Consider the following 14920-nt stretch of genomic DNA (forward strand, 5'->3'; position numbering starts at 1 on the left):
GTTCTAACATATTTACATACAGAGAACATAATTCTGCTTGATCTTTTTACCTGTATGTTTCATTTCTTATATCCTCTGCTGCAGGCCTCTCTGCTTGGGCAAGTATTTCAGGTATTTGTTGTACATCATTTCAACAGGGAAAACATAAAACATAGTTGGATGCTGCATTTTAGGTGAAAAGAATAGGTTTTTTCCCCATTGCTCTTTTTATTTACAGTACAGTATGTGTCCACACTCTGTCAGGCAAGCACAAAAGAACAGATTCTTCCTAGAAGAGATTTGGGCAAATATAAGTGTTTGATGGGTTGCCTGTCTAAAATGATCAAACCAACAATGACTGTGCATGTTGTTTTCACCACAGATGCTGTCGCACACATTACACACATAGCTGCAGATATATATGTGTGACAAATGGATTACATTTTGTTAAAGGACATTTTGCTGTCATACGTGACCAGACTTGCTTCCAGCTAGATAAAAGTAATAATGTGCTCTGTATTTCTCTTGTTCCTCTTTCAGACCAGGCAGCCAGTCTTTGTGCAGCTGTTACAGGCAGTGTTCAGGGTCTACCACTCCAACTGGCTGATCCCAGTCCAGAAGGGTTCTGTTGAGAACTGTATAAAAGTGCTCTCTGATGTGGGTAAGCTTCTTTATAACTTTCACGTTATCTTCCAAAAAAATCCTGTGTGGTACTCATACCCATATTGCTATCAGTCCGTTGTGCACAGTAGGTTTAACAGCTGGATACTGGATAAAACTTTAGTATCCCCTGGGTACAATTTGGCTTTACGGGAGGCTGTTAAATTTGATGGTAATAACATCAACAAATACATAGAAATACAAAGAGTAATTAAAAAATGTTAGTAATAAAAAACACTTCAGTCAAATGCATGCTTACAAAAACACAGAAAAACAGATCGATATCATCTTATTGTTTGTCATTATTATTCCAAATTATAGTGAAAGCAGCCATATCAAATGAACCAGAACAGATTTTTTAGCTTTAACTTCAAGAATTTCATATTTTGTTTAGGAAAGGATGTAAGATATCTGTTTGATGGCATCTAGGAACAATAATACTGCATAGATAGAACCTGATAGAGGCAACTTAAACTCACTGTAGTAGAGAGACTAGAGAGACTGAGCAAACATTTTTGGGGTTGATTTCTCCTCCTTTGCATGTGTGTGTACGTGCTAGCGAAAGGCAGAGCAATAGCCATCCCTGTGGACCTGGACACCCAAGTGAACAACCTGTTTGTGAAATCCAACAACATTGTCCAAAAGACAGCCATGAGCTGGAGACTTTCTGCTCGCAATGCAGCCCGCAGAGACTCTGTGGTAACCGCATCACGGGATTATAGGAACATCATAGAGAGGCTACAGGTACAGTGTGTATGTGTGTGTTTGTGCTTCATTTAAGTTTGTTCATTTATACAAGAGGTACAGCTGTTTCTTTGTCTGGGCTTTAGGACATTGTGTCAGCGCTTGAGGATCGCCTGCGTCCGTTGGTCCAGGCTGAGTTGTCAGTCTTGGTGGATGTGCTGCATCGGCCTGAGCTGCTCTTCCCTGAAAACACAGACTCACGGAAGAAGTGTGAGAGTGGAGGGTTTATATGCAAGTAAGCTATATAAATATCCATTTTTATATTACATTTGACAGCTGGGTATGCATACTTACAAGCGAGACTTGCGACCTAATGTGCTTTTGCAGGCTGATCAAACATACCAAGCAGCTGCTAGAGGAAAAGGAGGAGAGACTGTGCATCAAAGTCCTGCAAACACTGCGAGAGATGATGACAAAAGACCGGGGTTACGGCGAGAAGGTAGGAGAAGCTGCCCAGCTGATATCTTTAGTAAAATGTTATACTCGACTAACCGAAATGTGGTGTAACTACATATTCCATACATTGCATCTACAGTTGGGTGCAAATGTTTGCATCCCCTTATTTTGAAATGGCAAAAAGGGTAAAACAATGATTTATTTTTTTATCAACATAGTATTTAATTTATAAAAAGGGATTCAAACTTCTGCACTAATTTAATTTTCATTATTTTTCTTTCTTTATACACTCCTTGACCATTGGACCATTTGTTACCTCTGATGATGAAAGAACATTTGTGCTACCTGAATGTGTATTATTATTATTATGTTGGGCTTAGGGTTAAATTTGCATACCCCCACATGCAATTTCGTTAGTGTTATTATTTTTGCCATGTACTGTAAGGGAATGCAAATTCTTGCATCCAACAGTATATAGAATAACAAAATTTCCACAAAATTAATTAAAAATTTGTGACTGTACATTTCAAATGTACCTTGCATATATGTGTAATTGTTATTAGTAGAAAGTACATACAGTCATGTGCAGCAATTAGTACCGCCTCTAATACTGGGTTTTGTTTTACTTTCTTTTTATTGTTTTTTTTGGAAGAAAAAATAATAAAAATCATCAGATTGTAGCAGGTCATATTAGGCAAATACAACCTCAGATGTACAACAATACATAACTTACACTCAGTACCCCATAATGACAAAGTGAAAACAGAATTTTGTGGAGGTGGGACAAAGTTCCAGTACGACTAACATCACTACAGGCCTCCAACAATCTAGGCTTTAAGGCAGAGTGGTTAGACAGAAGCCTCCACTCAGTGCAAATACATGAAAGTCCGCTTGAAGTTTGCAGAAGAGCACCTGAAGGACTCTCAGACTGTGAGGAACAAGATTTTCTGGTCTGATTAAACCAAGATTGAACTCTTTGACCTCGGTTCTAACTTTTATGTTTAGAGGAAACCAGGCACAACTAAACAACCGGCAAATACCATCCCTACAGTAAAGCATGGTGGTTGCAACATCATTCTGTGGGGGTGTTTTTCAGCAGGAAAGGAACTGGGAGACTGGTCAGGGTTGAGGAAAAGTAAAATGGAGGAAAGTAGAAAGATATCCTCAATGAAAACCTGTTCCACAGCGCTCAGGACCTAAGACTGGGCTGAAGGTTCACCTTCCAATATGACAGGAATCCTAAGCACGCAGCCAAGACAACACAGGAGGGGTTTAGGCATAACTGTGAATGTCCTAGAGTGGACAGCCAGAGCCCTTACTTGAACCATATTGAACATCTCTGGAGAGACCAGAAAATGGCTGCCCACCAACGAATCCCATCCAACCTGACTGAACTTGAGAGGATTTGCAAAGGAGAATGGCAGAAAATCCCCCATTGCAGGTTTAGAAAGCTTGTCACGTCATACCTAAAACGACTCAAGGCTGTAATTGCTCTCAAAGGTGCTTTCTACAAAGAACTGAGTAAAGGGTCTGAATACATATCTACACGTGATTTTCAGTTTTTTAAATTTCTAATACATTTACAAACGTTGCTTAAATTTGGGTTTCACTCTGTTTTATGGCGTGCTGAGTGTAGATTAATGATAAAATAAATTATTTTTAAAAACTGTAGTATCAGGCTGCAAAATAACAAAATTGAAAAAAGTGACAGGGAAAGTGTGAAAACTTTCCGAATGCACTCTAAGTAATTGTTTCCTGTATGACTGTATCAGTTTCTCATAGTGTTGTGAATTTTGGCCTATTATTCGTTACAACATTTATTTATTTAATTGAGGTTTTGTGGAATTTGCTTGTGCACAGCTCTCTTAAAGGCCCCACCACAGTATTTCAGTTAGATTAATGTTGAAGCTCTAGCTGGCTGACAGATGACCTCAAAATTGCCTAAACTTTAGTCAATTTTGAGGCCATCTTTAGGCCCTAAAGAATACTCTGGTATAGAAAGCGGGCTCATGCTCAACTCAATATCTGCAAAGTTCCCAGGTCCTGTGGCTGCAATACAAGCACAAATCATCACTTGTCCATCACTGTGCCTGACAATGGGAATAAGGTGTTTCAGCTAAAATGCTGTGGTTTGCCAAACATGGCACTGGACATTAAGGTCAACTCAACTTTAGTTTCAGCTGTTCATAGGATATTGTTCCAGAATACTTGAGCTTTGTTCAGATGCAGTTTGTGAATCTCAGTTTTTTGCTCCTGTGTTCTTTTAGACAGAACAGGCTTTCTCCTGACACACCCTCAAAACAAACTGTACTTGTTCAGTCTTCTTCTAATTGTGCTGTCATGGACTTTAACATTTTACATGCTCAATGAGGCCTGTAGGGTCTGAGATGTAGCTCTTAACTGTTTTTGTATTTTTATGAGGATTGCACAGTCTTAGCAACTGCCTTGAATGCTTTCCACTTGTGAATAATCTTTCTCACTGTGGAACGTGGGACTCAAATGTTTTTTTGTTTTAGTTTTATACCCTTTCCAGATTGTGGGGGAAAACAATTGCTTCTCTAAGACCACTGCTTATGTTGTTCCCTCTTGGCATTGTGTTAACACAGACTTGAATGCTCCTGATCAGCAAACGTCTGCCCTCCTCCTGATGATCACTTGATTAAGGTCTAATGATTAGCAGCATCTGGCTGCAACTTATCCTCTTAAATCCTATGAAAGCACTGAGGGGGGTACTTAGTATTGCCCACATGTGTTTTTTTAAGTACTTTTTGGCTTCATTTTTGTTTAATTAAAAAAGGTATATGTTGTTGATCATCTGAGGCTGTATTTGCCCAACAGTAAGACCCAGTACAATATACAAGTTTTACTATGTTTTTACACACACAAAAAAGAACATGGAATTAAAAGAGGGGTTGCTTTTGCACATGACTGTAAAAAGAGCATATTTTGAAGGTATTTTTAAACTTGTTGAAGACCAATCTAAAACACTTAAATACTAAGGTCACAGCACTATGAGACACACATGAACAGTATGTTTTAATATAAGACAGCATGCATGTTACAAAAACAAACACACACACACACAGAGAGAGAGAGAGAGAGCATCCTTACTGACCTATCACAGCAGTTGCATTCACCTGTGCAGTCAATAAGACAGGAGTAGTCACTGCTCTGAAATGCTTTCAGCCAGAGTCCCTGCATTAATTTTGCCTGCTGTGGGTAATTTCCATTCATAAGTACTTTGTGATCTAACCTTCTGAAGTTCAAAAGTATTCCCACAAACTTAACTCTCCCTAACTAACATGTCATGCTGTTTAGTTGACCTCTGCTTTAGCTGCCCCCTTTCTGTGTTGTGTTATCTAACCCCTTAAACTTCTCTTCTCTTACAGCTCAGGGCCTTTGATGATGAGATGGATATGCCTAAGGTTGTTTCTCTTTTTCTTGTATTCAGCTCCTAGTTCCTCTCAGCTTTTATCTGTTATGTCTGTGAAACACTAGTAGTTGGTCTTTAATTGTTCTGTCACAGCTGCTGTGGTTGTGTGGTGTTGGTAGCGGGTGCTCTAGGCACAGCTGGTAACAAACAGCGGTAGGCTGATTCTGTCCTACACACCTGCCACACTGTCTGGCATAAAAATGGGTATAGATCAACTGAAATTAGTGAGAAAGAGAGATAGGGGGTAGGGGGATATGTGCTTTGCCTGACTGCGTGTTGCTCAGCAGAATTCTGTTATTCCAAGTTCCAAGGTGAGCCACTTGCTGACTGAGCCATTGCTGTGTTTGTGTATATTCAGTCCTCTCACCACACATGTACAGTACATGCTTTACTGTTCACTATTCATTCAAGTCATTTTCAGAACATATATTAACATTAACTCTGGTTCAACAGTAATGTCACATTCTTCAATAATATACAAATATCATGAAGACACACAACAGATGTGAATAGAAACTTCAGTCAGTCCTGTACAAATAACAAAATAAATACTCAAATCAAAACAGGAGTATGCCACAAGTTAAAAGTAATGACCTAAGCCATAAAGCCATCTTCCCTCTTTTTTGACTTTATGTGGGGGTTTTATTGCCTCTGTGGATGTCAATGCTCAGCACTATTGCAGGGTGTTTCCCCTGTATCTCCTTAAGGCACCAATAGGGGTCACTGTGACTGTGTGAGTGTGTGGGGCTGTGGCAGTCATTGAGGCTGTGTCCTAGTTTTCCTTGCCTGCAAGCTGCACGATTCCTGGGCCCCTGCCAACTCTGGGCTGAGGTTACATAAGAACCAGGCTTTTTTTCCTGGAACTCAGCCCCTCTGCTGATGTGTGACCTTCAGCAGTAATTGCCAACCCACACTGCCTTGTGTGTTTGCGTGTGTGCGCACACCTGTGTGTGTGCAAGTGGTGAGCGTGGCAATGACTTGTGGGTGGGGGGTGTAAATGGCTGTTTGCATGAGCGTGTGAGAAAGAGATGATCCCTACACACACCTGTTAAGTGTCGTATCTGTCTGTCGACATGAGAAAAGCAGCTCTGATGTAAGTGTGCATGTTGAGTGGAAACCTGCACCTCCCCCCGAATGTGCCAACCTTTATATTTACTGCCTCTTTATCCATTTTGGCTGCATTAAATCAGTGTGACATAATTCTTCAACTATTCCAAATACTCCCCTCTTCCACTCACACCCTTACGCACATGCATGCAAACACACACCCACTCTATGTAAACCTAATGAAGCTGGCTGTGAGTGTATGTGTAGGTTTCATATGAAAGTGCACAGCTTGCTCTTGTCTCCTATGTTGCCCTTTGCATAAAGCAGAATAGCAGGTTTTATGGTTAAAAAGAAACAAGGTGAAAATGGAAGCTTGTTTAACAGGAAACATAGCTTGTACGGGTTGCATGACATACGTGGGTTCATACTGTTTTAGAATGTGCAGCAGGTGTTAGCAAGGCATTTCTCTGAACAAAAAATGTGTTTCTCCACTGTGTGCATAGTACCCTATTTCTAAATTTCAAGGAGCTGGTGTTGAGTTAAATTTCTTGCTCTTTGGTTGTGAGACTTATGTAAGAGGCGAATGAGTTCAGGATACACAGCGTTCTGCTTACTCTCAGGCTCCACTCTCTTCACCTGGCCTTCCTGTGTGTAGCCTAGTAAGAGCAGTTATGCAAGCCCTCCATGTTGGACAAAAGTCATGTTTCATCCCTTTCACCTCCCTGTTTGTTCACTTGGAAAGCTCACTAGTGGGTGGATTTAGAAGAAAACTCTTTAGCTTTTAGATTTTAACATAGCATCTGGCTTAATTTTTTATTTACGCGACTCATTTCCCCCCAAACTCAGTGGCATGTTGCTCTCTCTGGTCAGGACAGAAATTAATTTTACAGTTCTGGTGTAAAAAGCAGCTCAGCTGCAATGAAAATGACAGGGCACAGTCTCTTTATTTAGTCTGCTTTTCTGTCTGCACATAACAAGCAGCCGAGTGGTAAACCCCAGTATTCATGTCAGTCACTATTGGTTTAAACATGACTCAGTCTCAGCCTGTAAAAACACAAATACATATTCACCCACTTTCAGAAAATCACCTAAACATAAGGTATCACACACTTTGCATGTGTGTGTGTTTGTTTGCACATGCACGCTTTTATTTCCTCTGTTGTTAAAGTGAGAAGTGTGAGACTGATCAGGGGTTTGCCCTAGGGAGTTTCCAGTTTGTTGGAATGCATTGTATTCATGGTGGATGTGGCAGCTGTGAGGGGTTACTCTGTGGTGTCTGTGGTCAGACTAGGGTCGATTTGCTGAACATATCTACTCAGCCTCTTGTTTTGTGGTTGGATTTGAATACACTGAGATAATGTCCACAGACTTGTGGGCGATGCTGCTCCTCCCGTGTCTGAGTACTACTGTAAGTGTGTATCCCCCAACCTGCTGCTCAACTCAGCACCACTTTGTCATCTTTAAACTGGATCAAATGTTGGCACATCTCAAATAAAGACTAATGAATGTTAAGCTAAATGCAAGCTAATTCCTGAAGTTTGAGTTTTACTGTTACACAGACATATTAAAACAGTCCAGACATCATAAATCACCAGAGATAAAGCACGAATTATAAAAAAAAATAAGCAGCCCTACAAAGGTATCAATGGTCAACCAAATATTGCAGCTTTAACATTAAATGTGCTGAGATATCATCATTTGTATTTTGTAAATTCTGAAGTCTTTATATGCGTAAACTGTGTTTTCCCTTTCCTCTTTCACTTTGTGTCTCTGTCTGTCACTTTCTCTTTCTCATTTTATCTCATTCTGCTTTTGCCTCTAACCAACACACACACACATATAAGCAAACTGTCTCTTACCATAACAATTGGCAATTTTAAATTTTTCAAATTAACCAAATGATTTTCGTTGAAAGTAAAAGTTATAGTGCTGTCTCTAAAGTCTTCAAAATCAAAGCACAAATTAAGGAAGGACTGGTATTCATTTTCCTTGTAGAGCTTGAGACATATGATGTTTTTTTATGTTTCATATTTACTATGTAAAACATCAGATATGTGCTGTGAGTTTGACCGATGTGGTTCTTGTTCACGCCTCCCTAGAGTTCAGTCATTAAATTATAAAATGCCACATTTGGTGCATTACAGAAGCAATGTTGCATTCCACAAAATAAACACATCCCTGGGTATTCACTTCCAGTGTAACTGTACATCACATCTCTGACCTTGGCTGGCAGAGACTAGCACAACTGTCAAAGTGTGTTATCTCCCTCTCTGTATTTCACTGGCAGTTTTGGCCTCTGTGATTTTGGTGACAGATGGTCACTGTAAGCAGCTCTGTATCACTGGAATAGTGGCCTGGTTTCTTTTGGAGTGATTATGTAACCCTAACCCATCACCCCTTGCTTCTCCTCTCACCTGCCCCTCCTAGGGTGTCTTTTTTTACATAACAGCTGAAGTGGAGCATTGCACTATACACACGTAATTAATTTTTATTCAACGAAATGTTGGTGTTAACTATGCTCAAAATTTACATGGGCTATTATGTCTTTCATTTTGCTCATAACGTGGCTCAAAGTGAGAACATTTCAGTTTGTGATTACTCATTTGTGACTTTAAATGACTGTGATTTCAGTTTTTTGGTGTTTGCTCTTTATGTTGCATATTTTGGGAAACCGGCTTAGTTTCTTTTATTGTCTTTTGGACAACTCACTGCTGATCACCCAAAAGAAACTGACATAAAACAACAAAATACAGTTTTTGCTGTCAATGTTTGGACAGGGCAAGGCATGAGCTTCGTCAATTTAAGTCTTTATGCTAAGCTAACTGACTACTGTACACTATACTATACTACACTATGTCACTATACAGATACAGTATAAAAGTAGCATCTCTCTTCCTATTGGTATAAGGAAGAGAGCAAGCATATTCCCCCATATGCCAACTGTTCATACACGTAAGACCTTTTAACATGTAAAAAAAAAACTGTATAGCAGTACATTAGGGCATCAAAGGCTCCTACCACACTGCACATGTCATTTAACCTTTTATTAATAGCACTATTCAACACTGTACACATCTCCTGTCTCAGCTCTCTGAAAAACCTAACATTTATGCTTTTGTGGCTTCTAATAAAGCACTAACTGCATGTTAACTCACGCTTAGCAGACCTTTGCATGGCCGCTTAAAACCATTTAATAGGTAAATGATGTGGTTATTAACCTTAAAATTGCCTTTTCTGTCCTGCACAAATACTAACCCTGTGTTTGTGTCTGCTGGCCCACTGTGCTCACATTCCTCAATGCACCCATCAGCTGAATCAGAACCAGCCATGGAAGCTGTTGGAGGACCAGAGGAGGGTAGGTACTTTTAACAGCATGGCAGCTTTGTGTAACTAAAACATCAAAGGCTACAGAGATTCACAAGTTTCATAGTTACTGCAGCCATGCTATCACGCCCAACTACTGAATCACAGCTAACTATGGTTCAGCTGAAGGAAGAAAACACATTTCATAACTTGTTTAAGTTAATGACAATCTTGCTTCTTTACAGAGCCTCAGGTGTTTTTTGTGTCCTTGACACAGCCAGGTTTATACTGGCCGTTTAGATGATGTTCAGACAGGATGTAGGACGACTCAGGACTCAAAAGGGCAACATTCTCCAGCTAAACCAGGGAATCATTTTGTGACCACAACTGATTGTACTGTGCTGTTACACAAACACATAGTTAATGAATCTCCTGCAAACAAAGATGAGGAAACTGTTCACACCTCTTCACACATCCTACATAAATTACTCCCGACCTTCAGAGCAAAGCTAAAGCAGTGGAGCTCCCATAATGCTGCTAACAGTTAAGGACCTCACACATCTGACAATGATTTGCATCTTATCACACCCAAACATACAAAAAAAAAAACATTTCCTTTACTTTATCCCATGGGAGGTCTGTCAGGTAACTATGGGCTGTGGTTGCCATAACAACGACAAAGTCGTGCTGCAGACTGCTAAACAATAGATGAGTCACAATGTGGGGGGGGGCTGGGCCCAGGTCTGTCTAAGGATCAGGACCCCTCATTGCTACTACACAGGATGATAAACCATGTTGTTAGTCGTGTGAGTGGTAAATGACATAAAGTCTATGTCTGCATGTTTTTCCATGAATAGAAATTTAGGGTTTCTTTAAATTGGATGTTTAAATTAAGAGTGGATCTGCAGTACCTGTCGATTACAGAGCATGGTTGTAATGGTAGGTAGGCTATGATTTCCTGAATTCGAGGGGTGCTTTAGTGTCTAAACCAGGGGTTTAAAATGCACAATGTATCTCTGATGATGCATGTTATCCCTGTTATACAACATCTCTTCTCTCCCTATTGCTGACATCACGTCATTACGTCTTTCCCTTTCTTTTCTTCTCGTAGGGTGAGGCACTGAGACAGATCTTGGTGAACCGTTACTATGGCAACTTCCATCGGAGTGGTGGGCGTAGGGACAGCCTGACGTCATTTACCAATGGCCCCCTCAGTCCAGTAGGACCTGGCAAAAGCCAATCAGGTGGGACAGCGTGACTAGTGTTGCACATCTCTAACCTTGAACACAAAACTGCTGTCAATTAATTCAGGATTTCGGCAGGAAGTATGTTTTTAGACACAAGGCAACAAAAACACCCATCTCATCATCTTTAATTAAGCCGATGTTTCTGTGAACTATTAACCAAATACTTCTGCCAGACGTATGGCTTTGCTGCTAACAACTAATTTCAGGGGGAAAAGTCTAGATCAACCTTTTCCTTTTGGCTAGCCAAAACATTTCTGCCCCTGTAGTCTTAGTAAAATTATTAATTTCTTCATAATGTTCTATAAAGACTGGACTGTGTGCACTTGAGTCAGTTATCAGCTCCGATGTAGTGTTGCGTGCTTCCCTTTGAATATGCAGGACATAACTCTGTTATCACCACCTGGTAACATCAGTATTCCATTGCTGTTCGCAAAAATCGAAAATACTAAAGCAATGCATTTTTGTGCAAGAAATGTGTCTGACCAGAGGTTAAAACGGACCAAAAAAACATACTTTTACAATACATAATGTATGCATATTAGGTGTATTATACACTTATTATAAGTGGTCATTATAAGTGGTCCTGATTTAGACATGTCTGCACAAATTTGAACAAAAAAGAGAGAACGTCTCCCAGGTTCCCAGTTCACCATCTCCCATGTGCACCAAGATGCTGGCAAACTTCCAGACCACAGGAGGTGTATCCCTACCCTGCATGATCTATTTTTCACTGTTGCTAAGTGACAGACTGATACTTCCTGTAAAACCTGCCATTGCACCTGTTCCAGAAACAAGAGCTGTGCTAAGAATTCCATGTATATCCTGATGCTAGGGCCTCAGGGGAGGATGTGCATGCAAGGTCATGTACAGTAAATTACACAACTGTACAGTTAAACTGGTTAGTATGGGATTAATTAGTAATCTCATTCTCGCTCATTACGTACCTTTGTAACAGTAAATTTCATTTTATGCATTATTAAAGAAAATATGATATATAATATATTTAAATTTTATTTCTGTGTTGCTGTGTGCAGAGTTTTTATTCATAGTTAGTTTTAACTTAATATAAATTATTTTAATTGTATTATTATAAGTAAAATTTGCGTTGTCTCTGTCTTGCAGCATTAGGGGGACCAGGGGGCCTGAGTCGTGTTGAAATGAGTCTGGCAGAGGTACAGTGTCACTTGGACAAAGAGGGAGCCTCTGACCTAGTTATTGACCTTATCATGAACACACCTAGTGATCGTGTCTTTCAAGAAAGCATCCTCCTGGCTATTGCACTGCTGGAAGGTGGAAACACAACTATCCAGGTTGGTAATTCCAACATTTGAATTTAGGGAAAAAATGTGGACCTGCTATCAACTGTTGAAAAACAGAAATACTAATAATGCTAATAAGACTCTTCCTGTGCTAAGAATAAATTCAACTGTTCCATTTATTGTAAATGCTCTGCAGTGTTTTAATTTGTTGGAGAAGCTTAGATTATCCCAAAGAAAATACTGTCTGTGCTACATACGATCAGTGAAACAAACACACTTTTTCATTTATTAGAGGATCCACTGTATGTGGGTCAGTGTGCCACCTCATGTACATTGCCAATGCAGCATTTCACCCCCTCATATCTAGCACTATATCATTTGGCTCAAAGGCCAGATTAGCTGATAATGATGTCAGTATTTAGTAGAATTGGAAATGATTAAATTTCTTTGCTCTGTTTTAGTGTAAGTGAGCTTTAGTGTCAATGAATTATTTTCCTGTTTGCTCTAACCTGAGCAATATAACCTCTTTGTCTTTAGCTGTCTGTCTCTGCTGGTCTTTCTCACATCTCTGTCTGTTGATATCTGTGTCTTTCCATCTGTCTGTCCATCTGTGTGGTGTTGTGTAAGCATGGTGCTTGCATAATCAGATTACAGAGAGGAAGCCACTGTGGTGAAGATAATGCTTTGGCCTCCCATGGCTGCTGCAGAGCTACGTCACATGATCTGTATGTGTTACATAAGGCTTGTGTGAATGAACAATGAGGAATGTCTCAGCCTTCAAAACATTCCAGTCTCCCGCTCCCTCACGCTCTTTTGCTGGCCCAAAGTGGGTCATGCTGGGTCTCTGGAACTGGGGCAGTGGGGAGAGAGGGCGGAGGGATGGGGGAACACAAAGGGGATTGAGGAGAAACCAAAACTTCCCCCCACCCAGGCCTTCTTAAATTTGTCCTGAAATGGGAGATTTCTTTGCAGGAAAGAATGCTTTCTATATGCAGCTATAGAAATGTACCACATAGTCCAAATATTTATATTCTTAGAGTTACTGAAAACCATTATCAGTTTAATGTATTTTAACCCTGTTTTATCAGAAGCATCTGCCTCTAAAATTCCTGTCACAGCATAGCACAGCAAAGATATTGACTTGTGTCCATATCTACAGTACATTTGACATGCTGAGCTGAGCACCTGTTAGGTCACGTAACACTGTTAACTATTTACACAGAATACACACACACACACACAATATAACTCAATATTACATGCAAATTCACCACCTAACATAAACACACACTTTTCCTGCTACCGCTCAAGACTAGTGTGCAAATGTCCTAGGAACTCAGGTTCTTTACAGTCTGTGCATTTTTGTGTATTTAGCACTGTTATTTCCCTCTGCTCGTGCTGCTCATGTTTACTTCTGTCACATTCTAGCCTTTCTGTGACAGCTATGAAAGAGCTCAGACAGCTGAAAATTGTGTTGTGACAGGGCAATTTGTGACATCTCACTCATGAGCAATCTGGTGTGTAGCAGCATGACATGTTATTGTCATTCCCTCGAAAACACAAGCATTGCACGGCCATTTAACCAGCAAGAGGGGACACGCTGTCATTCAGGTTAAAAACAATGAAGATGTGCATCATTTAAGGAGAGAAGGAAGAAGCCAAAAAAAAAAAACAAGAAAGAGGACAGAGCAGCAGTTGCATTTGGTTTGCATGTGGTGCTGCCTGACATGAGAGGGAGGGCGAGAGGTAAAAGGGAGCATGAGTATAAATAGCTCTTACATAACATCCCTCTGTTGATGCCAAGTGGCGGAACGGAAGGAGAGAAGGGAAAGCGCTATGACCTTGTTTTTCAGTGTTGTCCGCCCCCGCCTCACCCGCTCCTCTCCGTCTCATTCCACTCCGGGTTTGTCTCCATGGATACAGACAGGCTCTGTGTTTACCCAACACTACAGGAGGCCCCTGAGATGCTTGTCCCTCTACTCTCTCTCTCACTCTCTCCCGCTCCTTCATACTTCTCTTTTGCTACCACCGCATTCTCTCCTTGACCACCATGTGTTACTTCATTACATCACCCTTCTATCATGCCACTCTTCTTCTTGCTTTTGAAGTGTTATCAAAACACAGATGTCGCTTGATACGACAGCAGAGATTTTGTTACAAAGTGCTGAAGGACCAGCATCGAAACACTACAGAGGCAGCAACGTGGTTAGACATGAAAGTTAATGCTTTCGCTTCAGATTCATTTTCAATAAGACATAACATCAGCTACATTTCTAAAGAAACCATAAAATGACTGTCTGCTGTGGTGTTCGTCTTTACTGTGGTGTTCCAGCTTCATGTACATGCTTTCTCTTTGTTTCAGTGAGTCACTTGAATCTCTCAAATGTGACTAATTCTTAGAAACATGCTTTGAAAAAAAAACTTTCTGTCTCCTGCTGCAAAAGGAAACCTCTAATGCTGAACAATTCTTACAAAACCAACACATTTCCCTCCAATCTCCATTAATTACAACTCCCATCTACCACAGAATTATAATGGCTCAGATAATCCTGTTCCATAAGATGAAATACCACCTGGGCCATGGAGCTAGTCCTTACTGACTGCACACTGAAACGAAATGCCGTATGCATGTCCTGGGATATCCTAGACCTGAGGGCTGCAACATTGATAAAAGGACAGGCAGATTCAAAAGATTACATATGCATAAAGTTCACAGTTTGGGAGAGAAAACTCCATTGCTGAGCATGTGTGATATGTGGGTGTGTCCTCTAAAAACTGGCACTGTTGGAGACAGTTGACCTAGATTTGGGATTGTAGAAATCAGTGGGTGTGTTGGCGTATGTGCTTTCCCG

At 40.4% G+C, this 14920-nt stretch overlaps 1 protein-coding gene across 6 annotated transcripts in view; it reads left to right on the plus strand.

Annotated features, from left to right (window-relative positions):
• The window catches only part of LOC137127812 (inositol 1,4,5-trisphosphate-gated calcium channel ITPR1), a 62324-nt gene that overhangs the window by 26177 nt on the left and 21227 nt on the right, over positions 1-14920 (plus strand). For 3 of the 6 annotated variants that reach the window (XM_067505244.1, XM_067505249.1, XM_067505250.1), the window contains 8 exons: positions 520-640; positions 1199-1383; positions 1470-1618; positions 1711-1822; positions 5169-5204; positions 9570-9614; positions 10674-10806; positions 11932-12119. In XM_067505244.1, coding sequence (XP_067361345.1) covers positions 520-640; positions 1199-1383; positions 1470-1618; positions 1711-1822; positions 5169-5204; positions 9570-9614; positions 10674-10806; positions 11932-12119 — 969 coding nt within the window. The remainder of the gene's footprint in view (positions 1-519; positions 641-1198; positions 1384-1469; positions 1619-1710; positions 1823-5168; positions 5205-9569; positions 9615-10673; positions 10807-11931; positions 12120-14920) is intronic. The other 3 variants (XM_067505247.1, XM_067505245.1, XM_067505248.1) reach the window with 3 other exon arrangements.

The sequence above is a fragment of the Channa argus genome, chromosome 5 (assembly GCF_033026475.1).
Source record: "Channa argus isolate prfri chromosome 5, Channa argus male v1.0, whole genome shotgun sequence".
NCBI lineage: Eukaryota > Metazoa > Chordata > Actinopteri > Anabantiformes > Channidae > Channa > Channa argus.